Source organism: Xiphias gladius, chromosome 16 (genome assembly GCF_016859285.1).
Source record: "Xiphias gladius isolate SHS-SW01 ecotype Sanya breed wild chromosome 16, ASM1685928v1, whole genome shotgun sequence".
Classification (NCBI taxonomy): domain Eukaryota; kingdom Metazoa; phylum Chordata; class Actinopteri; order Istiophoriformes; family Xiphiidae; genus Xiphias; species Xiphias gladius.
The window spans coordinates 10674030-10699426 of NC_053415.1; the positions used below are offsets into that span (position 1 = coordinate 10674030).

Below are 25397 nucleotides of genomic sequence, written 5' to 3' on the forward strand. Positions count from 1 at the left end.
GGAGTATCTGGCTGAAATGAAAGAAGAGAAAAAAGTATTTTAAGGATGATACTTCTGTTGGTGAGATATTTTTTCAATTGTCAAACAGCATTATTATCCGTTGTCTCCTTAATATTGAGGATTTGTTTTCTGTTTATTTCAAGCCTTCAGTGGGTGAAATGACATTTGTCAAAGTCCATTTTGATTTGTTCTGCTATTTGTCACAAAGGCAGCCTCATTAAATCTTTTTAATCAAACATCTATTTTAAGATAACACATTTATCAAGGTTGCATATTGAAGGGGGAATGCAAAAAGTGACTCTATGTCATTAGTATTTTGGTTTTAATACCTACAAATGTGGCACACGCAAGTCATAATTAACAGACTTTGAGATAATTTCTTTTAAGATTCTTTCAATATTCTAACATGGAAATCGATTAAACTGTCCCTAAAACATTGAAAAATGAAAGGATGTTCATCTTAACCCACTTAACGTGTTGATTTTTTTTACCCTACAGTTGAGTGAATGAATGAACTAATTAACATGCCTAAAACATTTAAGAAAAAAAATCATTTTGCAGAGAAACGTCAGATGTTTATCCACATAACATTTAAATTTACGTGCTTAAGCAAGTCGACTCATGTCTGAACAAGCTATTTTCCACCAGCTGCCCACCTACATTAACAATAGTGAACCAGAGCCCAGGATAAACACAAACACATGCAGACACAACAGAGTGCACATGGTGGCCACGCTCCTCCGATTAACCTTTATCCTCCCTTTTGTCTTTACCTCGAGCACTCTGCATTTGACACAATATGGACACCAAACTGAAACAATAGTAACCTATTCTTCCGCCCACTCTCGTCGATAATACGGCAGGAGTTTTTGGTTGTGGGCTCAATGGGTAGGGTTAAAGCAGTGCTCCTCACCTCCAGGTCAAGCTGGGGAATTCCGGACAAAAAGCATCAAATTTACTTGAGGGTAAGCACATGCAAAACAAAGACGAACAATCAGTCTGAGACAATTTAAGTGTTCACTTTTCTTTCCCATTGCTTCTACAACTCAATCCTGTAATCAGGGAGAGGGACAGAGAGATAACAAGAGGAGAGGAGAGGATCAGGTTTCTCAGCCGCTCTGTACCCTAATCCTGGATTTGGAAGCGGGATGAGAAGAACGCGGGTAAGGACAAACACAGGTAATAACAGCACTGACATGGGATTGGTAGGTGGGGGTGAGCAGCTCGATAGGAAATAGGGGGCCTCATAGGTTGAGAGAGGGGTGGTTAGCTGTAGATGGGTGGGATATAAATGCTTGCAGTACACAAGGGCGGCAAAAAGCTGAGGGTATGACAGACTGGCTTACCTGCATATCTACTAGAGAAAAGAGAAGGAGATGCATGCCCGAGGCCCAAATGACAGAAATCTCAGTAGCTAAAAAACACCTTTAAGCAGATAAACCAGTGACAGTAACTTGAACCTGAACCTTACCACTAATCATCGTCAGTATTTTGGCTGAGGACAGAGTTGTGCCAAAAACTGCGAAGAGTTAGGGATGAAGTGTTGACATCCATTTCTCTTTGAGCAAAAAAAGTAACCTATTGCAGTTTTCTACCTGCATAGTCCCAAGTGACTGAAGAGACAAGTATGCTTGACTGAGCCAGAGAGAAAAGGACAACAGAAGAAGACGATACAAGGGGTGAAAGAAGACACGACGCAGCCAGAAAAAGACAAGGTAGGAGAAAGGAAGGCCAAAGAAGACGAGACAAAAGACAAAGTAAGCGAACACATAATAAGACACAAGAAAGGAAGGCAAGGAAACAGATTTCAACAGGACAAGACTTGAAAAGACAAAGGACAAGCAAAGCAGCAATGGGAGACAAGACCATATAAAGAAAGAGAAGGCAAGCGAGAGAAAAGAAATCATTCGAGGGACCACATCAAACTTCAGTGTACCATTGGGATCAGTTGAGTGTGAGAGGCCAGAGAAGAATGGCATGTCAGGCATTCAGCACTGACTCTTTCACCCCGCTGGCAGGAGATTCAGCCTTGCCAATCCTCATGCACCATGCCTCTGCCACTGATTGCCTGCCAACTACTTCCCATGCACACACCATGGTTTCTGCAGGTAAACTGGGCTCTGAGGGTCTTCCGCCCTGTAATTTTATATATTTTCTGTTGTATCATTTTTTTTCATGTGTGCTACCTATAAATAATCTGTTATGCACAAAATTAAACTTTGAGGAGAATGGAAACTCATGGTTCCTTAATGATATGGACCAGACCCCACATAGTGTTGTCATGATGTGAGATCCCGGCTGCAGGAAGAAAGGCCTTGAACAACTACTTCAATCTTCCATTTCAACCTTGTGAAGCTATAAGAAGAAAGGGTATTCGCATTGTGCCTTTTCTTGCTCTGAAAAAGCGTAGATTAGTGCGTTCTGCAGGATTTTCTTGTACTGACAGTAAGTACACTATTGATTATAAAGGAAGTCCTTTGGGTTCTGCAGGTCAGTCATGTCTCATGTAGACCTACAAGTCTCTCTTATAGACCTATGATTGAACCAACTGTGCTGAGCAACCCCACTGATGCCTCCTTATCAAGGTGCAGTTGTGTTGGAGGAAGATGAATTTAAATGAAAAATACATTTATTCAAATCCAGACCAAAATATGTAAATGCATCTGCTCAGCTGGGTTGGCCCAGCTGTCTCTACTGAGTGGATAATTGCTTTGAGGATATGTTTTCAGTATGACAAAAATCCCCAAGGTATTTTTCTCGATGGACTATTGTGGAGAAAACTTCCTGCGGATTTTAGTCCCTGCTGATTGTTACTGCTTAGAATAGTCTGGATTAGATTGTGCGAAACATTAGTCATACACTACATCTATCTAGCAGCCGGTTAAACATAACATGTAAAATGGATTTTTCCACTCAGACAATACTTTACATGTGGTATTTTGAGGATGTTATTTTGCTGCTACAAATTGTTGACTTGGCCTATATAATTGTTTGCTGTCTTCCAATGAGTCAATGAACAAAATGTGTAACGTGGCCATCTAACATAAATAAAGTCTGTAATTACAGAATAAGTAAAATTCACAGTTGCAGCAGGATTTTCCTCAGCGATACAGTATTTTTAGTGTTTTTTAGGACAGCCTCATAAACCTTGGTCAAACCATAATCCGTGACACAGGAAAACACAGAAACTGTCTCAATGGTACTGTACCAACTCGGAGTGCATCGTAACAACACCAATATGATTGCACTAGAGCTTGGAGTGAACACCAAGTTGCATAAAAATATGAATACGTGAATAATTATGTAATTAGCAGAGTACATGACCAGAACAATGTTAACTATATTAAAATACAATTAACAGAGAAGAGCATTCACAATGGCTTGTAAAGCAGAATCTTTATAGAGAAGTCATCCTCTGGCAGGGAATTGGTGTCGTTATAAATGTAACACTTCAAAACCATCTCAAAGTTAATTCCCATGGTTTTAGAAGCACATGATTTGATTTGCCACTACTTCTGTGTTCTTCATAGCTTGGTTTCAAACTAGAGCTGTGCTCAGATCCAATACTACTGTAACTGACATTTCCCCTTAGTGTCTAGTTTAACATATTAATCTGTTCAAATCATACTGTAATAACAGTTCTCCCTGTTCTGACTGCACTAGCATGAGACTAACATAATGGGGTGATATTGGCCTTGGTAAAAACTCAGATATTAGCCATCATCACCATCTTTGTCTGTCTTTCTGTCTGATATGATGAAGCTTTATTCATGAATAAAGCAGCCAAAACAATTTACATTATATTTCTGATCAGAGAAGTAGAAGAATGTCTTTATTGGGCTTTTAGGGGAAAGTTTTAGTGTGCGTGAGGACATTCATGTCTGTGGTGTTAATGTAAGTTCAGAGGCACTTTCATGAACAATTGTTTAAGAGCCCACTCGTCCAAGAAAATAATTTAAACAAATACGGGTACCAGCTGCTATCAGCAGTTCCAATTTAAAAACATATCGTTTTCAAGACTCTTATCTGTTGAATCGTAGTCTGGACTATTCAGATCCTGACTAGCATGTCTCTGCAGTTCTTGGTTTGCTGATCTTTTGTTCTCTGCTCAGACTGTAACCACATTTGTCCCCATCAGTATCATCTGGGTTGTCGCTGGGTCAGACCTCAAAGCGCTCCCACATGCACCTGTCCACCTCCTCCCTCGGCAACGCTCTTGGTAACGGCCCCCCAAGCCTACATTACCCAGTCACCCCCTGTCACTACAGCAACCAGCAGGCCACCTATGGCATGATGGCAGGTAAGTAGTTGCGGTGGCGTTTGTGACCACTATGATAACAAAGCTGTGACAAATTTCTTATTTACACATGTTGGTTTATTGGGTAGCTCATTAGCAAATTTAATTAATTATTTAGGTTATTTGTTAAGCTAAAACTTTCAAATATTCTTTGGTTCCAGCTTCTCAGATGGTAATGGACTATGTTTATAAATCAATTTCATACCAAAGTGGTTTTCTCTGTTCATTGCTGTTTGCCTGAAAAAGCCATCAATCTGACAATTGTCACCTTGGAGATTCTCATTTTTCTGACATCTTATCGACTACATTATTAATCAATGAAAAACAGTAAAAAGTAAACAGATTATTCAACAATTGAAATAATTGTGACTTTATAGACAACATTATTCTAATTGTTGCTGATGAGGATGTTGCTTGGCAGCAATTGCAGTGCTGAAACTAAATAACAATGCTGATGATGACTCATGGTATGGGTAATGGTATTGATCTCACGATGACAAACTGTAGATGACAATGATGAGGACAATGACTCAATTGACTGCTAGTAATTATTATGATGATGTTTAAGATGCATTGAAATCAAGTCTCAAAATCAAAAGTCTGAGGTGGCCTGACTTGCTTAATTATTCACTCTCAGTCATGTTATGTCGGATTTAGCTGGTCACAATCTGCATGATACTAAAAGTAAGGCTATTTATTCGACATGCAGGAAAGACAGATCTAGTCACAGAACTGGAACTAGAGTTCACATTGAAGTGTCTCATGTGGAGACATCAATATGGTCAGACGCTCGATTGAGTCTGGGGTGTTCAAGCTAATATTCGTGAAGATGCAGTATAACAGTGTCGTACTAACAATAATTGCTGTGATAGACGGTTTGACGATTATTATCATTGACAATGGCAATTATGATGATGAAGGCCTCTCTCTCTCTCTCCCTCTCCCTCTGTAGCTCAGGAGATGCTCTCTGCCAGCATTTCTCAGACTCGAATCCTGCAGACCTGTGGTGTCCCTCACCCTAACATGGTGAGCGGTGCAAACCCATTGCAAGGTAATAGACTCTCTCCACACGCTCGTAATCATTCCCTCTCTTGGCCTGCGATTAAACCCAGTAAATTTAGCAGACAATTTGTTTATTCTCCATTTAATTTTAAATCTGCTACCAGTTTAAATCAATTTCAGACTTGATTAGCTGGTCTAACGCTTGAGCTCTTTAGCGCACTTGTTAAACATAACTGTCAAAGACGTGTTGCCACTAAATCCCCTCCTGCAGAGAGAGCAGAAACATGCATATACAAGTAGTTATGTGGAAAACAATCTCAAAGAATGGCATTACTGTTAAGAGATTTGCTATTTTTTCATGGCACAGGGAGACAAATTCAACTCAGTCATCAGTCTTTTAATATTTTTAGAAAATATTTTTGACAGTCAACATGTGATCAAGCAAAGCAGTTTTTGATGCAATTTATCACAGTTGCCTAATTCAAACAAAAACTCATGACTCATGAGTCAACTCATGACTCATTGATATTATAGCCTCTCTAAGCTTGCAATATATCCTACTGAAGCTAATGTGCAGGAACAATATTGTACACTGGATTTATTGCCTTAACTATACGGTCATTACTGCCCGCAGTAGTTGAAGTTGTACACCTAGTTAGGAGGAATGGAGCTGGAACTTATTTTAAATCATTCTCCTGCACAAAGTCAATCAACAGCACAGCGTTTTTGATTTGGTTTTTGAGCATAAAATACACCATACAACTGAAATTTGTTTGAGAATAACATATTTAGATCTCTATTCTACACACTAGGCTTTAAATCTGGACCACAGTCACATATATCTTGTAAAATAGCAATGTTCCTGTGGTAACTGTTACTGTGCACACTCTGCACCCTCTCCTAGGATGGTGAGTAACTTCACGTTTCCTCGTGTTTAGCAGCTCAGGTTCAGAGATGGCATTTTGTAGGGTCAAACCACTGCGTGACACCATTGCAGTTTTCTTTCACAGACCTAAAGAAATGCCCAGACATATTCAACAGGTAGAATCTATCAGACAGGATGTCAATGCACATGAGTCCTGCATACTAATTCATCTGAATAATTCAAAATGAATGTCAAAATGAAATAAAAAGCATAAATGAAGACACAAATAGCCTTTCAAAGGTCTAAAAAAGATTTAAAAAAAAGAATTTAACTTTTGATGCACTTCTTTGTGATAGAATGTATAACTGAACTATTACAATTTCATATGATATAACCAAGTGGGAACAAATACAGACAAAAAAGAATATGGGCTAAAATATAACCTATGTGGCAGAGAACAATTAACATTTGCAGAAGAAATAAAATTGTTCCCTTTAACAGACAGAACTGTCAAAAAATAGGATTCTAATCACTCCAGCATAGTGTGATATGGACCTACTCCTGTAAATGGTCTAATGAAACTTTATGGTCAGCGTTGTCAAAAGCTGTGCTAAAATACAACAAATGCCCACGTTTACTACCATCAAGAGATGATTTTTCACCTAATAAACTCAGTTTCTGTACTGTCAAGGGGCAGATTGAAGGTATAACAAGTATTACTGACAGTCAATTTGAGTGAGATCAACTAGTTTGCAGCTTTTGTCTAGAACCTTAGAAAACAACGTAAAAAAGGCATGTGGGAAACTGGGAAGACAATTGTTTAGGACAAAGGGATGTTGCTGAGCTTGAAGTAAGGAAAGTATTAACAATTAGAAGACTGAAAAAACCAACTGTATAAAAAAAACTCCTTAAGAAATTTAGTAGGAGGCATATGAAGTGTGCAAGGGTTGGAACTTCTGTGAGAAACTACCTCCAATAAATCACAAAATGAAACTTATTCAGAATGGTCAACAACAGCGCTCAGCAGAGGGATATTTGAGAGGAAAGGGGAGAAACAGAGTTAATAGCATTAAACAGAACTTTTGTCCTTTTGTTTGCTTTCTATCTTTGCTCAGCATTAAGCTGCTGATGTTGCTACACCACACATGTAGACCAGCTGTAGGGTCCATGTCCATGTACACAAAGGCTTGTGAGGTGCTTTCACAAACCCACTGAGGCCATATGTGTTTTGAAAGGGGCTGGCTGCCCAGACAGGCTGGGCAGCCAGCCACCCTTCAACAACTGCTGTGGGCACCATAGCATTGCTGTACGTACACCAGGAAATATAAGAGCGGGTATCAGGCACAAACACAGCAAAGTCTTCTCTCTTTCGTCAGAAGGGTGAGGGAAACAGGAGGCGTCAAGCTGAATCACCCAGGACCTAAAGAAACTGCTGTTGTTCTCAGGGGTGAAGTGTTTTGCCTCAAATCTCTCCTCACCAAAAGTAAACAAATAAGCCGCAGGGATACAATTTTTTGATTTTAATGTTAACAGTAGTACCTTAATTGACAGCAGTTTATGAGATTTTTGCCAACTAAGTTCTCTGAAAAGGGCTTCAAATTACAGGCATTTGCAGGAAGGCAGACATACTGCACACTGTACCTGGATATTATCTCATAGCCTTAAAAATAGATTTCAAGAGAGGGAGTCCAGCCTCTCCTCAACACCTTCAGTACAAGAGAAAATCATTTATGCAGACAGTTTTGAAGTAGATTCTGCCACTTTGCTCTCCAGCTGGTGTATAGATTCACCTGAACAATTCAGCGGGTCAATGACAACATCTTTTTTTTCTGTTCCACTTTGGAAGCCCAACCATTTTGAACAGGGGGATTGAGAGGTCTATTATTACATTTAGTATTTCTGCCACAGAGATCCTCCAGAGAGAGTCCAGAACGGACAGAACACTGCTGTTTTCTGGCAATACTTCTACTGTATATCGGAGTTTCAAATGAAGTGTGTGTAGCATTGTTGTCATCTCAAGCTCAATAGGAAAGAGGTTGCCGTGCGCTACATGGTCAGTTTAAATGAGCCGAGCAGCTGAAGGGTTGCAGCTCCTCCTTATTGGCTAAGTAGAAGGATAGATAAATCATTGCCCTGAGCAACGTCGATGAGGGGTTGAGATGAAACCTTTGTGAATGTTGATTAGTCGGGCTGCTCAGAATATTTACCCTGCCGTCACTGGTATAGATAGTGTGGAATAAATATCGGAAACACCTTGTATAAGAAAACGCAGTTCAACGTCACAAAAACGACAGCATCCAAAATGTCCATAAATTTAAATCAACACTTCTCTAAAACAGTTTCAACAAAAACGGAACATTATGACCGTCATAAAGGCAGGATCTATTACAGGGCTTTTGTATTAGACTGCAATAGTGTTAGCTAGGTGTTCCTAACAAACTGACAACTGAGTGTATGTCCACTGTACAGGACCTTCGTCCTGTCTAGTATCTCTGATAAATAACATGTGATAAAACATCAGTGCCCCTTCATTTCAATCCCATTAGTTGAGACTGAAACAATCAATGCTTTTTATCTCCCCAGTCACTGGATCTATAAATTCAGGTATTGTAAAATAGTTTGCACTGCAACCCCACTAACACAAGAGGGGAGTGTTGCATTGTTCATTATAGATGTAGTTTCAGCAATGTTCATACTGTTCATACTGCAGCATGTGTTCTTCATGACAAAGATCAGCATGGACCTGCCGTTGGCCTTTTCTTAGACACTAGGTATTGCCTATTGTCTGGTCTTATATTGTGAACATGATGTAGTATGATTAATTACATATTTTTTGTGAAATTAATCAATTCAGTTATTTTTTCTCCACTGCAGCTGTGTGGAGTAGTGATTCAGTGGGGAGCATCGTATTCCAAATCACAATTAGTCATCCAACCATCTGGTGTTCTGGCAGTAATCTGTCATTAGCACTAAACAAGAGAAGAAACTAGGGATTAACAGCAATAGCCACCAGCTCCACTGCATCTCACCACTTAACATTAGCAGCCACCTTTACAAATAACGAAGAATCTTGAATATTAAGGTTACTGCATGTATGATGAGCATGTTTCAAAAGGTTGTGCAATGTTTATTTCTACTGAATACAGACCTTTTCGCACAAGTATAAGAAGTGAACTCAGCTTTGTCTGGCAACACTGAGGCCACTGACAGGAAGATTCCGGCGAGAAATGTTAAAAGGCCTTGTTAATTTATGGGTAAACTGGAATATATTAAGTTAAGAGACAGTGAAAAGAAGGTCTATTCACCAAGCCCATGAAAAAACAACAATTGTTTAAATAGTAATGTCACATACTTGCTTTTCAGACCTTTCAAACTCATCTCTCTATTTTTATCAGCAAAAAGGAGCAGGCTCGGGTGTCATAACATCCCCCAAGTGTAAAAGTGCAAAATTAGATTTCATTCCATACAACATGCCTGCAACTGTCTGGCTGTAGATGTACTAGTGACAGCATCCTCTGTTTCACTGGAGAATATAAGTGTTGCATGGTCTACTTGGGGTTTCACAAAACTGACAATATATTAAAAAAAAAAAAAAAAAAATCAAGGGGAAAGGAACTGAATTGGCTTAAACCTTCATTTCAGGAGCGGGTGGAAATTGTCGTATTGTTACATTTATTTCTATCATAGCAAAATCATGGACAAACGAAATGGCAGTTTTCATTCCCAGTAGTTCAGTGTGTCTCACAGGGGCGTTTTGTTTGCTGCTGAGACAAAGGCTCTCAGGATATATGTGGGAATAGTGGCCATGCTGTTTTCAGTACCCTTCTGACAGTCTGAGGGTCTCCCCCGCGTCCCCTCGCGTCCCCTACCAACTCATTTTCCCCTCTCAGGCTTTCCCTCTCTTTCTGCCCTGTCCCTCTCTCTCTCTCTCTCTCTTTCTCCAGGGTCTCTTACTTCTTGCTTGTATAAGTTTCCCGATCACAGTCTAAGTGGTGGTTCTTGCGCATTAAGCCATGGTTTCTCTTCGCTGCCCTCGGCCCTCCTCTCGACTGATGAGGCCCCTGGGGGCCCCGGTGTTGGAGAGATGAAAACTGACGCCCAAAGGAAAAGCATGCGGGACCCCGAAGATGCACCTGCCATGGACTCCCCACAGATACGAGAGCTGGAGATGTTCGCCAATGACTTCAAAATACGGAGGATCAAACTTGGTGAGATTCTTAAATAACTTGAAATTATCTCACTGTCCAGCTGTAGCAACTAGATACCACACCACAAATGTTCCTGTCTTTGCACTCACCTAGCTACTTCTCTGCCCAATGATTTCAATAAAATGTTTCTATTTCTTTTTCATTTTGACCTGCAGGCTACACCCAAACTAATGTAGGCGAGGCTCTTGCTGCAGTGCACGGCTCAGAGTTCAGCCAGACCACGATCTGCCGCTTTGAGAATTTGCAGCTGAGCTTTAAGAACGCCTGCAAACTCAAGGCCATTCTGGCAAAATGGCTCAATGAAGCTGAGCTGGCTGGTGGTGCGTCACACACATAAACTCCAATCCAACAACCTCCATTTAGAGCAATTATTTAAACGTAACCTTCAACTGTCTTATCTGAGAAAGGTAAAACAAATAATTTTTATTAGTGTGATAGGATCTGTTAGAAAAAACTTTATTACCGCCAAGCTTTCCTTGCATGATTGTGAAGATCTAGCAGTGGCTCGTACATCATCTAAGACAGTGGTTCCCAACCTTTTTGCCGTATGACCCCTTAAATGAATCAGTCTCTACTCGCGACTCCTCTTTAAGCTGTAAAAAGTTTCAGCTGGGAGAGATTTTCTTTTCTCGTGTATGTTCTTTCTTCTCTCTTATACCAAGAAGGTCTAGGAAACATTACAGAACATTCTGACAGCTGAGATATGTGATTTTTTAAAAAGGTGTCATTAATGTTTGTTCTAAAGGTCATGGGGAAGTCATGGTTAGCCTTGTGTTGACACTTTGGCAAACAGTTGATATGCCAGTTAATAAGAAGGCCCAGTCGTTCAGGTTATTCAGCCAGCAACAATGAGTAGGTCACCTTTATTGCTGTGGTGCTTGAAAGAGGGTGTCTTTTTTTCCTTTCCTTACTAGAAAATACATGTACACTAAAGTAACAACAAATTTTCTTTCCTACAGCCTTGTACAATGATAAAATAGGAATGAATGAGCGCAGGAGAAAAAGGAGAACAACTATCAGGTATCTACTGTAAGGACCAAGCATAAAAAAAACATACCCCACAAATATATGTTTCTTCTTCAATTTTCCCTTTCTTCTCTGTCCCTTGCTCCACACTGCAGCCTTGGAGCTAAGGAGGCTCTGGAGCGCAGCTTTGTGGAGAAAAGTAAGCCATCATCTCAAGAAATAGCCCGGATAGCCAAAGGCCTCCATCTGGAGAAGGAGGTGGTGAGAGTCTGGTTCTGCAACCGACGCCAAAGGGAGAAACGTGTTAAAACGAGCCTCAACCTCAGCTCCTGTTTGACCAAAATCAGTCCAAACTGCATAGCACAGATGAGTAAAACACAAAGGCCACTGACGTAATTTAAGATTCAGACAGAGAGAGTCTGTTCACTGACAGAGGCTCCCTCATGGACACAGCTATACTCCACCACAATTTTGCCATAAAAACCTGTCTGTTTGATTTGAACAGAAATCCCTTACTGCAGTTTTCTTTGTCCCATTTTTATGTTGTTTTTCTTCTTATTTACTAGAATAGAACTTTTTCTTTACAGTATTTTAACCTCCATTTAGCCCAGAAAGATTTCATTAAAAAAAAAAAATAAATATATAAATCTCAAAGAGCAACAGAGCCAATATATTTTCTTTTTCAAAGTTGAAACTGAAGAGAAAATGTTTTTCATTAATTGCTTATGAGCTGCAGATTTGTTGCTGCAGCCACCAGTCCTGACATTTAGATATACTGAATCTTGGCTGTTCCTTGTCTGCTGTATGAATACTGAAAGGACACCAATTACAATTTAATACATCAGGCCTGAGCCTCTCTAAAAACAGATGTTCTCAATACTATCCTTCACTTTTTCCCTTTCTTTTTGTGCATGAGAAGGGAAATTTTCTTGTTCATGAAATTAAGTGTTCTGCATTTACATCTGCATTTAACAGCAGGGCTCTCTGTGCTATAGTTGTATATGATTGTGTGTTTGTGATTAGAGCTGATGCCTCTGTGTCCTCTTTTTACTTACCTGTCACTGTCTTATGAAAAATGTTTGATGGTGATTTATTTAAATGAATATAACCTTGGTAAAAACAGTAATATATTTAAAGTTTCACAACAACCTATTTATTTGAAATGTAATATATTATGCTGATCTACTTACAACCTCTTTGATTTATGCTCTGAAGTCAGGGATATGTGAAACTTTTTGACATTTTTGTCACCAAATGGATCTGAGGTCTGCTGTTTCCGTGTTGTAAGATAGATTTAATTTTTCCTACGTGTTGATGTTATGCTTTCGTTGCTGCTGCCTTGACAAAGTGTCATACGAAGACAAACATCAGCCAGTCTGACCTGATTGGGATGACAGATGTAATATGTAAATATGCCAAAGACATACCTGATTAGTTCAAGATTTTGCACTTGTTTTAAGAAATTGTCCCTTTCGGTTACCAGACAATGAAAGGTAAATCAGTTCAGCCCATATCTGCCAAACAATAAATTCTGTTTTATGATGAACTACATGTGCAATCATTACGCTATGAATATGGAGTGTGTGCGGGTTTACAGCGGGAACTGTACAATTCATGGGGGTGTCACCGGGGATGCATGAATAAAGCCAGAGGACACCTTAATTCAGAAATAAGCAGTCCCCACTGTGATTCATGTACAGCTGTCTAACTGGAGTGTTGTCAGGGGAAATATATGCGGCAGGGTCAACGATTGCCGCCACATTTCTGAGGCTGCACAGCGGAAAGTCATAGCACAGTGTGCTGAGGAGGATGAAGCTACTAAGAAACTTCTTAGTGCTGGTGACACAGATGATGCCATAAGCTTTGATACTACCGCGCTTGGAAGATACGCTTCTTAAATGAAAATGTTTACTATTGGAATTTTTCTTCACTTTTTGTGTATTCAGAGAACATTGGATCCATACCACTTCATTGTTTATTTTATGTTTTTTTTGACATTTAGATGGTTTTTTTTTTTTCATCATCATTCCAGCCATCCATTGATTTCTGTGCATTTCTGCATGGTATGAAAGTCTATCAGCAGAATCTTGGTAATGCAATTTCCTTGCAAACTGATTTTAAGTCTTCATTGCTTTACACCAATCATGCCACCTTGACAAAAATTTAAGCAGACTTGATGCTCGTTGTGATGGACCTAGAGCAAGGTTCTAGAGTCTGCAATTCATATGGAAATAAATCGATGGGAAAAGGAAAACCGTAAGAGGCTCAAAAAAAATCTACAATCACAAAGTTGTACCTGAAGAAACTTTTTATTCCTTATAAAAGCCATAAACCCTTTATAGAGTCACTTTACAATGACAAAGAAAGAGGCAAAGATCAGTATACATACATCTTTTAAAAATTGTGAATTTCCTAATGGAACAGAACTGAGTGTCAAAATCTGTTAAAACATAATTTCTGCTCACAATCACAAAAGACTGTTACAAGTTAAGAAGGATTTTTAAAAAAAAAAAAAAAAAAAAAAAAAAAAAATCCTCACTGAATGGTATATTGAACATGTCAGATACATGCAAGAAAGAAAACATTTTTATTTACTTTTGGCAATCAGTAAGGAAAGGCCGGAGAGAGAGAGGAAGACTACATTAATATGAGCAGATGTCTTCATCACTGAAGCTGGCTCACTGATCAATAAATCACTGTATAGAGGAATCCACTTCAGCTCTGAAGAAGAGAAAACGTCTCTTGGATCACAGTGTCATTTTAGCAAACACTTCCATCATGTTGTTGCTGTAGTGTGCGTTTGTATGTTTGTGAATGAGGCGGCTTAAAATAACAAATGACTGTAACTGCACAGCAGCTGAAAGAGAAGAGGGACTGCAGGACCAGTGCCATCCCACAATCACTGTGTAAATCTTAAGTCCAATATAGGTCACACAATCAGATAGCAAGCATCAACCAAGAAGCCAAAAAAAAAAAAAAAAACCTCATTCGATAACTCAGTGCTATCAAACAATCGATTTAAAAACTCTTTGATTTGACAGTCTATCATTAGTCCCAATTTTTGTTTAGTTAAGTTTTGTCTCACAATCTGTACAGCACTGCATCTTCACTGGTGCTAATTAGATGTTAGCCAGTTTGCCCTCAGATCAATCTGTCTCATCTGTCATGCAAGTAAAGTAAAGGCTTTAATAATAGCCCAAAGGCATCAATGTTAGTTACAGATTTCACATGCAATTGTCTGACTTCACTTCCTATGGTAGGCCACCCAATGATTTTAAAACCATGATAATTAATTAATCTAGCTGAGCAGATTGTTTTTCTTTGTGTGGTTACAGTTATCAACTGTGTGATGATGATGCATTTTCTCCCTTCCACTTGCATGGTAAAGTAACTGTGTGTTCCATCTCTGATACCCGAAAATTACAAAGGAATCAAATGACAGCATTTTACCCACAAAATAATGGAAAACTTGTCCAGACTATGCTTTAAGAAGAATAGTTTGCCTCAGAGAGAACGTAAATCAGACGGGTTTTAAATTAAGCAACGGCTACAAAGATAACAGGTAAATAGTGTGTGTAGGAAAAATACAAGTTCCATCTGCTTAATGAAAACCCCTAAACTCTTTTTAATTACCACGTACCATCCATCTTCCGTCACATGAAAGCTGACAGATTACATGGCTAACTCAAGTTTGACCAAGACATCAGATGGGAAAAAGCTAAATCCAAGGTCATATACTGTAGCCCTTATAAAGACAGAGTTGGGTGGCAAACAACAGTGTAGGTTGTGTTTCAGACCAAGCATCTATTATTGATCCACCTTCAAGCTGTGGACACTCCGATGCCATAATAAATATTATTTGCGCATAAATAGATCAGATGTTCTGAGTTCATCGTCTGTAAGGCAACCTGCCAAAGAATGTGACAATATGTATGTGTTCATGTACATCTTAATGTGTGTGTGTGTGTGTGTGTGTGTGTGTGTGTGTGTGTGTGTGTGTGTGTGTGTGTGTGTGTGTGTGTGTGTGTGTGTGTGTGTGTGTGTGTGTGTGTGTGTGTGTTTGCATGTGTTGATGCGCACCTTTTGTTACACCTGTAGCATTTGAACATGACAAATTCAATTGTCTTACAGAGTCTCTATCAATCAGTATTAATGTTGCACTGGTTTATACTGTGAACATTAACACAAAGACAACAATTAGTCCACTCCCAGAGCTCGGAGCTGTCTCTCAATCTCGTCATCAGAGATGGTGGCTTGTTTGGAGGAGGTGGCGCCGGGGACACTCTTTCCTGCAGCTGGAGCTCTCACCATCTGGAAATGAACATGGGCAGAAAAAGCCCATTAGTAGGCACACTCAACTCAAACTTAACACACATACACAGTCACAAAGCTTGGTACTTGTTTTAAGACTGGCTGCTATGTACAGCTGCGTACTGACACCTCAAAGCCAAATCTAAAACACCTGTTCAGATTCATCACAATTACTGACAATTATACTGGAAAACTATTAGTTTAACTCCGTGTAACAATTCATACTGCATAAATAATATGTGATGTCCCTTTAAATTACTATTACCCAACTAATCTGTAATGTAAGAGGGTGTCAGTTAAACAAGCGTTATTTTTATTTCAACTTAACAGGGTTAAGTTGTTCGAGTTCCCTTTTCAACTTTAATCTCTTCTTTAAAAGGTTTGTTGGTTAATAGTTAATAGTCAAATGTTTTCTGTACTGCAACATTCTTAATGCTTTTTAACTGGTAGTGTCACAACAATCTGGCACTTACAGCCAATAGGCATAATTAAATTCAAACTATTATAAAATGACATTTTGATCTGCTGAAAACCTGTACTGTGTTTGTTGTTTCCCACACTTTATAACATGATACATTGAAGGATAATTCCAAAAACTATGCCCGAAAACACATTGTTGCTTATTGGCTTATGTTAGTTTCTCCCAAACTGCAAGCCTTTATTGTTTTGCTTTTCCGAGAAAGTGCATAATACGATGTCTGCTCAGTCTTTTATTGTGATTTAGCAGGAAATAATTACCCCCGCTAAATATAAAAACAGTTTTGTTGGTTGTTATGAAATCTGCCTGTTTGTTCTCTCCAGGTGTGGACTCTTGACTGGGTTTGCGTTTTGTGTTATGAGATGTAATAACTCATGGAGCCCCCCAGGGGGAGCCAGACACACAGCGCATGGTTAGCCTGGCAGTTACACAGACTACAGTATTCAGAGCTAGAAGGGCTAAAGGCTAGCCCCACCATGCGGCAGCTGGCATACATTTTAACAGTCGAGTAAAAGTCATGTGGAGCGTTTACTGTTCAGTTCATGTTGCTAGGGGTTGTGCACTCCATTAAGACTTGTTTCATCTGTAAAAGGGGTAGTAAAAATTTATGTTTTAACTTCTGTATTACTGTTTCTCTAGTTTCTACCTAAATAGTGGTTACACTTGAATAAAAATAAATGAGATCCATATTGTCCATGTGCTTAAAGCGTTTTCTAACAGCAGATAGTATAAAGTTAACGTCTGTTGGCTATATAAGGTCAGTGATGGTTTCCCTCTCTCTCGCTCTCTCTCTCATTTTTAATTTCTTACCTTTCCTGAAATCTCAATGCCGATCTCATCCAGAACCTGGTTGACAATGTCCTGAGATTCTTCCTCATCCCCAGACTCATCAAAGATCTCATCCAAAGTGTCGTTGACTGGACAGATAGTGAGACAGGGAGGCAAGAGATAAAACCAGTTAAGTGCAAGTCAAACACATTGATTTTCGGTCACCGTCTGGACTTTATAGAGTGAAATATCATTTGGCAATTTTTTGAAAAATGCTATTTTACATTCAGACTAGTAAATGTATGTATTTATGGATGCTTGTATGTTGGCATTTATGTATTCTTTGAAATCAAAAAGCCGGTCTATACGTATCACAAAATCATATTTTTATATTTCCCTTTGCCTCATCAAAAAACAAACTGCAACGTGTCACTCCTCGCACCATTCACACATATCCTAACAATCCGGTTTTGGCAAGCCTGTAAACAACAGAGTTCCTTTTGGGTGTGCATGTGTGAATTATGTGTCCTTACTCATGTCCTCGGTCATGCCCATCTTCATGTTCTCCTTCTGGAAGTCCTGCATGGTCTTCAGGGTCTTCTGTGGATCCATCTTTTTATTCACTGCTTGCATTGTCTGTTGATATAATAAAAGAAGGTCAGAGAATTAATCTTAAGGTTTTTTATTGCTGCTGCAATTGCTCTTGAGCAAAGAAAAAAAAAGGGATGTTGCAAATAAGGAAGACCTCACATAATGCTGGAATTTTTAGGACTGTCCTGTGTCCTGTCCTTACACAGTCTTCTTTCTCATAAGAGAAATATGTGCAAAATTTAACTTGAGCTAGATTTAAAAGTTTGACTCATATGGTCTTCATCTAGAGGAGTTTTATTCTTACAGAAATACAGAAGGTAAATTCCCTTTTATACAGACATGGCAGTTTCCCAAGAAAGATCATTCGAGATGACTTCCGCACCTATTACAAATCAGTGTCCCAAGGAAATATTAGCTTGGTTGAAATAGGGTTCTAGTAAACCTGCTCTGCATATATTAGCACATTTGGATATTATAAGTACTACAACAACACAGACTAACTCACAAATTATGCATCTCCTTCCTTCCTGTGAAGGAGCACAGCACAAATGTGGCCTACTTTCACAGCGGAACCAGACACAACAGAAAAGAGTCTCCTGTCTCCTCTTTACTGTGGTTGACATACTGCTCCAAATCATGCTAACCCACAGCTGCCAGTATCAAGGGTGGAAAGTGTCACACTTTTCACTCAAAAAAACTGAATGGAGGCTGCAACTTTTTTTCTAGGAAAAGCATACTCGTCTGTGTATAAACAAATTTTGCAAATGTCTGACATAAAACAATTAACACATTTTCTCTCACACAAACACAGCCACACACCCACCTTATCACACTCCATTAAACTGAAGCCTGATTATATTTGGCCTGTCTGTGTTTGATCAGTCAGACTCTGTATAGTACATCGCTCCTGGCCAATTACTACCTTTCACACTCCATTTACTACAAGACTTGGTTTTATAAATGAACAGATCCCACATTAATACTTTAATTAGAACACTAAAATATTGATACAAGTAAACACTGAGACTAGTTCATGTTCAAAACAGAAACACACCTAACTTGTGAAGTGAATATAGTGGATATCTAATGTCTAAATGGCCATTTAAGTATTAACCGAAGTGTGGGCAAACCTATAGTATTTAACAAAGGAATTGTAGCTGTTCACTTTTAATATATCCATCTCTACAGTATGCAGAGTTTTCATAAAAAAAAAAAAAAGATTACGAAGACATATAAACAATAAACTCAGCAGACTGTTTTGGTCTCATACAATGTGCAGGTAATGCTTTCGGTTGTCTTTTAACACACGCACATGTTAATAATTATTATTTCTTGCTTGTTGTTAACAGCGCAGACCTTTACTCTTACAAACTCAAGTAAATTTGCCATCTCAACACATCACTCAGAACCAGTTGAACGGAATGACAGTGCCTAGGATTTTACCTTGGCTGTGGTGGACATGGCACCAGCCATCTTCATTTGGGAGTTCATGACCTTTGTCTGTGTAGACATGGAGGTGACCTTAGAGCTGACGGCGTATGTCCGGTTTTTCTGCTTCCTCAGCTGGACAAGCTGCTTGGCGAGGATCTTACATGCCTCCCGGTTACCACTCTTTGCCATTTTCTTGATCTCTGCCTCCTGGAGAGGGAAAGATTAGGATTTGAGCACTGCATACACTTCCCTGACACTTATAAGACTTAAACATTTTGCCTGAATTTTCGCTACTTATCACTAATGATGAAAACTTTAATAATGTCAGTATGCACACTTAGCAAATGAGTGTGAGTATGCACAAGGAAAAACTGTAAGAATTGAGTCAATTTTCCACACAACAGAAAGGTATGGTACGACAGAAAAGACAGCAGGGAGAGCAGCCACTAATTGCGCCAAATTCTAATTCAAATATAATTTAGTTATCTGGAACAAATCCACTGAAGCTATTGAGGGTGCTTGAGCATTTCATTTAGAGATACTGTTCCTATATGCATGCATATAAATTATCAATCTATACTGACTGAGAGAGTGTATATCGCATGCCTTCTTCTTCGTAAACACTTTTTATGTAGTGTAGTTTAAAATGTTTTTTGTCCACTCATAATCAATCAGACTATAATCTTACACAACTTGCATTGGATAAACATACACAAATGAGTATACATGCATACACTCAATATGTATTGATAAACAAACATATCCACAATGCTCCCAGGAGACCAATGTGTTTGCAAATATAGACATAGTGAACACAGTCGTCCAGTTCAAATTTTACTCACTGATAAGCAAATACATGCTTTTAGCTTTGGTAAACATCAGAAAATATACTGATGCCCATAAGGATCCTGTGTGTGGGCATGTATGTGTGTGTGCATCCCAGGAGAAAAGAGTGAAGCTCCAGGTTACAGTAAGCTAGCCAGGCCTCTCAGCACTGCTACGTGCAACAGCTCCAGCATGTCTTGCTTATTTCTTGTGTGTGCTTTGAAAGCATCCTCTTCAGGAAATAACAATCAATTATTTATGTTTTATAGTACAAAAGCAATAGATATTCTGACTCTCTGTCTCTCACTCTCACACGCACGCACGCAATCACGCACGCACGCACAGGTGAATTAGGCGCAGTCTGTATTCGGCTGCTTGCGAAGGGAAAAAAATCTATTTAATGCCAAGGAAAGAAAAATTATAGCTGTGTGAGAAAAAAAAAGGCACACAGTGACAATAACAATGTCAACTGCACTATCATCTGAAAAAAACTATGAATGCATTATCAGGGAAAAGACAGAGTTGAGGGCAGTGGGAATGTAAAGCTTCTAACACCTTATTTACTGCCCTGGCAGAAAAGGAGGTGGAGGGGGTTGATGGATAGAGAGTGCTCTCCTAGATATTTAGGAATGCAGCGAACAACTGGGTGGCTGTTAGGCTTTGCCTGGTACTAACTGGGAATCTGCATGTATTAACGAGGGCCAAAATGATGCGGATTTCTCTGAACAGATAGACAATGTGTTGAATTTTACAGATGCTTCTACAAACGTTTTTTTAATGAATTGTTTTTTTAATGTTTTGAAAATACATGTATTTTTGTTTGAGGAAGGCAAATTTCATCCTATTTAATTTGTTTTCTGCATGGTATAAAATTTACTTTAATACATTTTAACAACTGAGATAAAGAAAAACAAAGCAGATATTTTTACTGACCCCAGCTACTGACACTTGTTCAATAGAAAGATTAGGGGAAAAAACAGGCGACTAACTGTTAAGCAACATCCAACAAGTCCAACTGTGATTAATAAAAGAGATGTAATGGAAACGTTCATGCATTGTGAAAAGACTTTTTAAGGCCTTATATTCAAATTTAATTATGAATTATTTCCTTTGCCCAGCTAGAAAAGAACATGCATGTCCTAATTTTCTGAATCTGGACCTTCATGACATGTCTGTTTCTTTTCTCTTTTCCATTGTCTTTCTGATTTATTAAGTCCTATAAAAATACATGGAAAATGAACAACTTGTCTTTAAAAGTACTTTGATCTTTGGGGGATAATCTCTGCTCCCTGCCATTGTTAAGCAGCATATGCATGTGAATGTGCAAGTCTGTGCATACACTCACTGAAAGCGTGCATCTTGGGGAGCAACAGCAGGTCATGATTGTGCTAAATTGCAAATATAGGTCATTTCCATTTCTTAGCGAAAGTATCTTTTATTCAGAGCATGCAACAAAGCTTTAAAAAACTAGACTAATTAGCGGAGAGCATTAACGAGAAATAAAAATGTGGTTCCCTAGGGAGGTAATTATGTCCTGTATGATATTTACTTAATACAACAGAGGGGAGAGGACACAGCTGGCTTCTTTCATCTTCAGAGACGGGGAATGTTATGTGCATCTGCGAATAAAACCTTATCGTGTACCGGTGTATGAGTGTATGTCTGTAAGAGAGAGAGGTTTCACTTGCCCGAAGCAAAGCCACCATACCAGATCTAGCTTGTCTATTCAATTAGACCCATTAGCCAATCCGGCTCAATCCCAGAGTGTAGGAAATGGATGTTGTTGGGAGAGCAGGCAGTCTTAAAGCATTGATGCAATATGTAGAAATCTATGGAAGATGCATAGGGATATGTTGTTCCCGAAACAGTGTGTGTGCTTGTGTGTGCCTGTGTGTGCGTGCGTGCGTCTTTGGTCCCACCATTTGTTTCTCTTGTTTCTCCAGCGCTGCTCTGTCCCTGGTGATCTGTCTCTGAGTGCCACGCAACTCCTTAGATTGTTCCCTGATTATGTCTTTGAAGAGAGAGACAGTAAGGAGGAAAAAGCTCAGTTAATACTCTGCGAAACATGTAATGCCTGTACATTTATAGCACCCCGCAACCTTTTTCTCATACCAAAATGCAAATACACACTCTCTGACTTGATGTGATTATTTGTATGAACTTTCACTTTTCAGCATATGAAATATGGTTTCATTTCACTTGTATTTTGACAAGAAAGTCAAGCTGAAACACACTTAGTTTTGTCAAAGTTCACCCCTTTAACCCTTTCTCTCAATTCTTGTTGAATAAATATAAATATATCACTGTGTGGTGACTACTCCATTCTCAAAATCTGGCATCACTCAAGACTTGCATAGCCTACATAATCAGAAGCTGACAGCTGAACAGAGAGGACCAGCAGGAAGAATGTGGAATACTATCTTTTTTCTTCTTCTATGTGGTTTCAAGGCAAAACACCCTCAGGCGTTTTTTTCCTTCTTTTTCCTTAGGTCTTTTCAGTGCGGTACATGTCCAGTGGTGAAATATGGACTGCTGAAGAGGATAAAATTAGTTTTCAACTTGGATGCCACTAAATTTCTTGTGCAATGTGGTTAGAAAGGGCAGGGTCTAGGTCAGCTACGTGGAAGAAATCTAAAACATCTATTCAGTGCCCATTGCACATTGAGCATTCACTCTGACACTGCCAACTGTGGAAGTGGCGTCATGTGAGATAATGTATGACCCTGAAGTAACACATTCATCCATGGCTTTAGTCTGGACACTGACTAAAGAGTAAATACACTAGATTCAGTCTAAATTTTGAGGTGCTTCTGGATGCCCTAATATACAGCATCTTTTTAGCCCTTTTACATCTACGTGAATCCTTAAGCAATAAATAAAGTGACAATACAGAAAAAATAAATACAGAAATAAATTAATTAATCAAGCCAAGTAAAGTCAGTTTTATTTTAAATAGCCCAAAATCACAAATTACAAATTTGCCTCACAGGGCTTTACGATCTGCACAGCATACACTACCCTCTATCTTTTGACCCTCAGTTCCAATAATAAAATAGTCCCCTCGAACAAAAACTTTAATAGGTGAAAAAGGAAGAAACCTCAGAGAGAACAACAGAGGAGGAATCCCTCTTCCATGACGGACAGACGTACGAAAGATGTGTACAGAATTACATAAGAACTGGTTCGGTGTGCAGAGTTGAACATTTTACTGGAAAAAACAAATCAAATAAAATAAAGTACTGAAGAATACATTTCTGAACTAGTGATTCAGTTCTATATTCATAAGCTGCTACATAATAGGAAATATCCCTTTTCAGAAAAAAGTGAACCATCGACAAAAAACACTTGTTCTTTCCGAAAAGCTCAGCAATGATGAACTTAGTCAAGATACGTCAGTGTGTTGGACCACTTGTGAGAGAGATACATGTATTCGTATAAGGTGACGTGCCGCCAACGTCTCAAAGTGGGAGGGATATCATCCTACAAATATGTGTGACCCCCCCCCCATCTCCATTCGCCAAATAACCAGAAACCACTTCATCCACCTCACCCAGGGCAACAACCAAAAAACTACGTCCAGCCAGGGAGAGATGAGAGAAATTCAGAACACGAGAGGATGCGGGCACTGCGTAATGTCTCAGCTGAAAAGACTTGACAGTGACTTGGCGTGGAGGTGGAGGTAACACACCACAGTAAGTACATTATGCAGATGATCGTATGAGTGAAACTGGGATTACAATGATGGGAGGAGTAGGTAGGCGGTGCTGTGAAAAGACTCGCCTTTACCAACAGATCCTATTTTTAAATGTGCAGATAATATACTTTGATATTTTTATGGAATTATCTGCACAAAATAAGTTTAAGTGGGGTTCAGAAGAAGTGAAGTTGAGTCTGTCCTTCCACTGGAAATCCAGCTCTAAGAGCGAATATAATCAGTATTTGAAATAGAATGACTGATTCATTAAATTTGATAAAAGAGAAGCTGGGGGCTTTCCATTTTGACCTTGTGAGGGTGATTAGCTAGCCTGGAGAAAAATATATAATATTTAGATTGAAAGGCTTTTAAGAATTTTGACACTTGTTCATTACTGACTAAAATGAACACATCCAATTATTATGACAGCATGACAACCTACCCCTTACATAATTCAATTTTAATCACACCATTTGAGATTACATTGTGGTTCATTTTTTCACAGCACAGCAAGGCAGTTGCTTTAGAGTCTAAGTGTCAAACACACGTGGACAGTAATGTATTCCCTAGAAACACAATGTGAAGAAGAGTAGCTGTTGGATTAATCTGAATAAATAAAAGTCAATGGTAGAAAATAACAGTTAGAACAAATGTTAGATCTTCTAATATCTATTTTTAGTGACATATTTGACGTTTTGACATACACTTTATGATAATTAGGGCTGATGTTTCCGATTTCTATTCAGTCACTAGAAAACAATTACTTAACCTTAGCTCTAGTGTAGCACAGAAAGACAACTTCTTCCTACATGGACCTAACGATAACAGTCAGCTAACGATTACCGTTTCAGCAGCAATATTGTTGCTCAGACTTACACTGTAAACTAGCCATATACAACGTGAACAGGTTCTCCTGAGCTTTATTAAGTCTGGTTTTGGACGTCAGCCAACTGTGTTACTGGTGACTGAGACCCAGAACAAGTTAAACGGGTTAAATGTGAAAAGCTAATTTAAGATGGAACAGCACAGTCGGGCTAAAAACAAGTTAGCTAGCTTTTTACACAGAGCAAACTTACCGTCGACAGTCTTCTTCTTGAAAAGGGAAGCCATGTCGCTGCTCTGTGTCCACTTAATCACCAAAAACAAATCTTGTATTAATATATTGTGTTATTCCTGATGTTAATACCGCCGTTTAGCTGTCAGACCGGGGCGGCGGGTCAGTTTAGCAGACTCGGTTTCCTGGTTGACTTTCTGTTGTCGGAGTTCCTCCCTCAGCTGACTGACTCAACGGCTCCGCGTGACGTCACGGCGGGACTCTCACGCTGCCTTCACTGGTACCTCGTAAAATGCCCCAACGTGATCAGAAAATTGTTGGCCGGCAGGTCGAAAATGAATGACTGCGGAAACTGTTGAGTCTGAGTTCTGCTGGACACTCAGGCTTAGGACTGTATGTGTCTGGGGTACAGAGGAATAGCACACGAATATGGATCTGGATCCAGATATCTATAGAGTACAGTACAATAGCAAACCAGGAAAAGCTGGACAATGGTAGTTCTGCTGCCGTTGCCATTTCATGGTCAGTAACTGCTTGGAAAGTGTCCACACTATTTATGTCGTGATAAACATATTATGTGTCATAGTCAATAGTTATGATATTTCAAACCCAATGACAGCTGCTCTGGTGATCCATCCAATGAAAAATAATATAATGAAGGTATTAGCAATGACAGTAGTGACAAGTATAGAGGCATCACTATAGAAGCTATAACAAAAGAAAATAGCCACTTTTATTAAAATGAAATTATACTGAGACACAAGTCCACTTTTTTGGGTTATTGGTGTCCATTGAAACTAGACCTGCAATATTTCATATAGTCCTTGAAAGCAGCATAAAGGCAGGGAAACTGTTAAGAACATGTTCATTGGCAACAAAGAAATGTCTTATTTTGCTTAGTGATAAG

General features: G+C 39.1%; 2 protein-coding genes across 2 annotated transcripts; one reads left to right on the top strand and one right to left on the bottom strand.

The window, feature by feature from the left end:
• The first annotated feature begins 1972 nt into the window (after window positions 1-1972).
• Window positions 1973-11734, top strand: pou1f1 (POU class 1 homeobox 1). The gene is made up of 7 exons (XM_040149053.1): window positions 1973-2108; window positions 4139-4300; window positions 5250-5348; window positions 10109-10372; window positions 10528-10692; window positions 11332-11392; window positions 11494-11734. Exons 1-7 carry the CDS (start codon window positions 1973-1975, stop codon window positions 11732-11734), a joined length of 1128 nt encoding a protein of 375 aa, XP_040004987.1.
• A 3607-nt stretch (window positions 11735-15341) lies between these two features.
• On the bottom strand, window positions 15342-24710 carry chmp2ba (charged multivesicular body protein 2Ba). Its single transcript, XM_040149462.1, has 6 exons — window positions 24513-24710; window positions 21662-21753; window positions 18930-19124; window positions 17429-17531; window positions 16938-17044; window positions 15342-15649 (listed from the first exon to the last, which is right to left on the bottom strand). The coding sequence occupies exons 1-6, from the start codon at window positions 24544-24546 to the stop codon at window positions 15536-15538; spliced, it is 645 nt and encodes a 214-aa protein (XP_040005396.1). The 5' UTR covers window positions 24547-24710; the 3' UTR covers window positions 15342-15535.
• Between the last annotated feature and the right edge of the window lie 687 nt (window positions 24711-25397).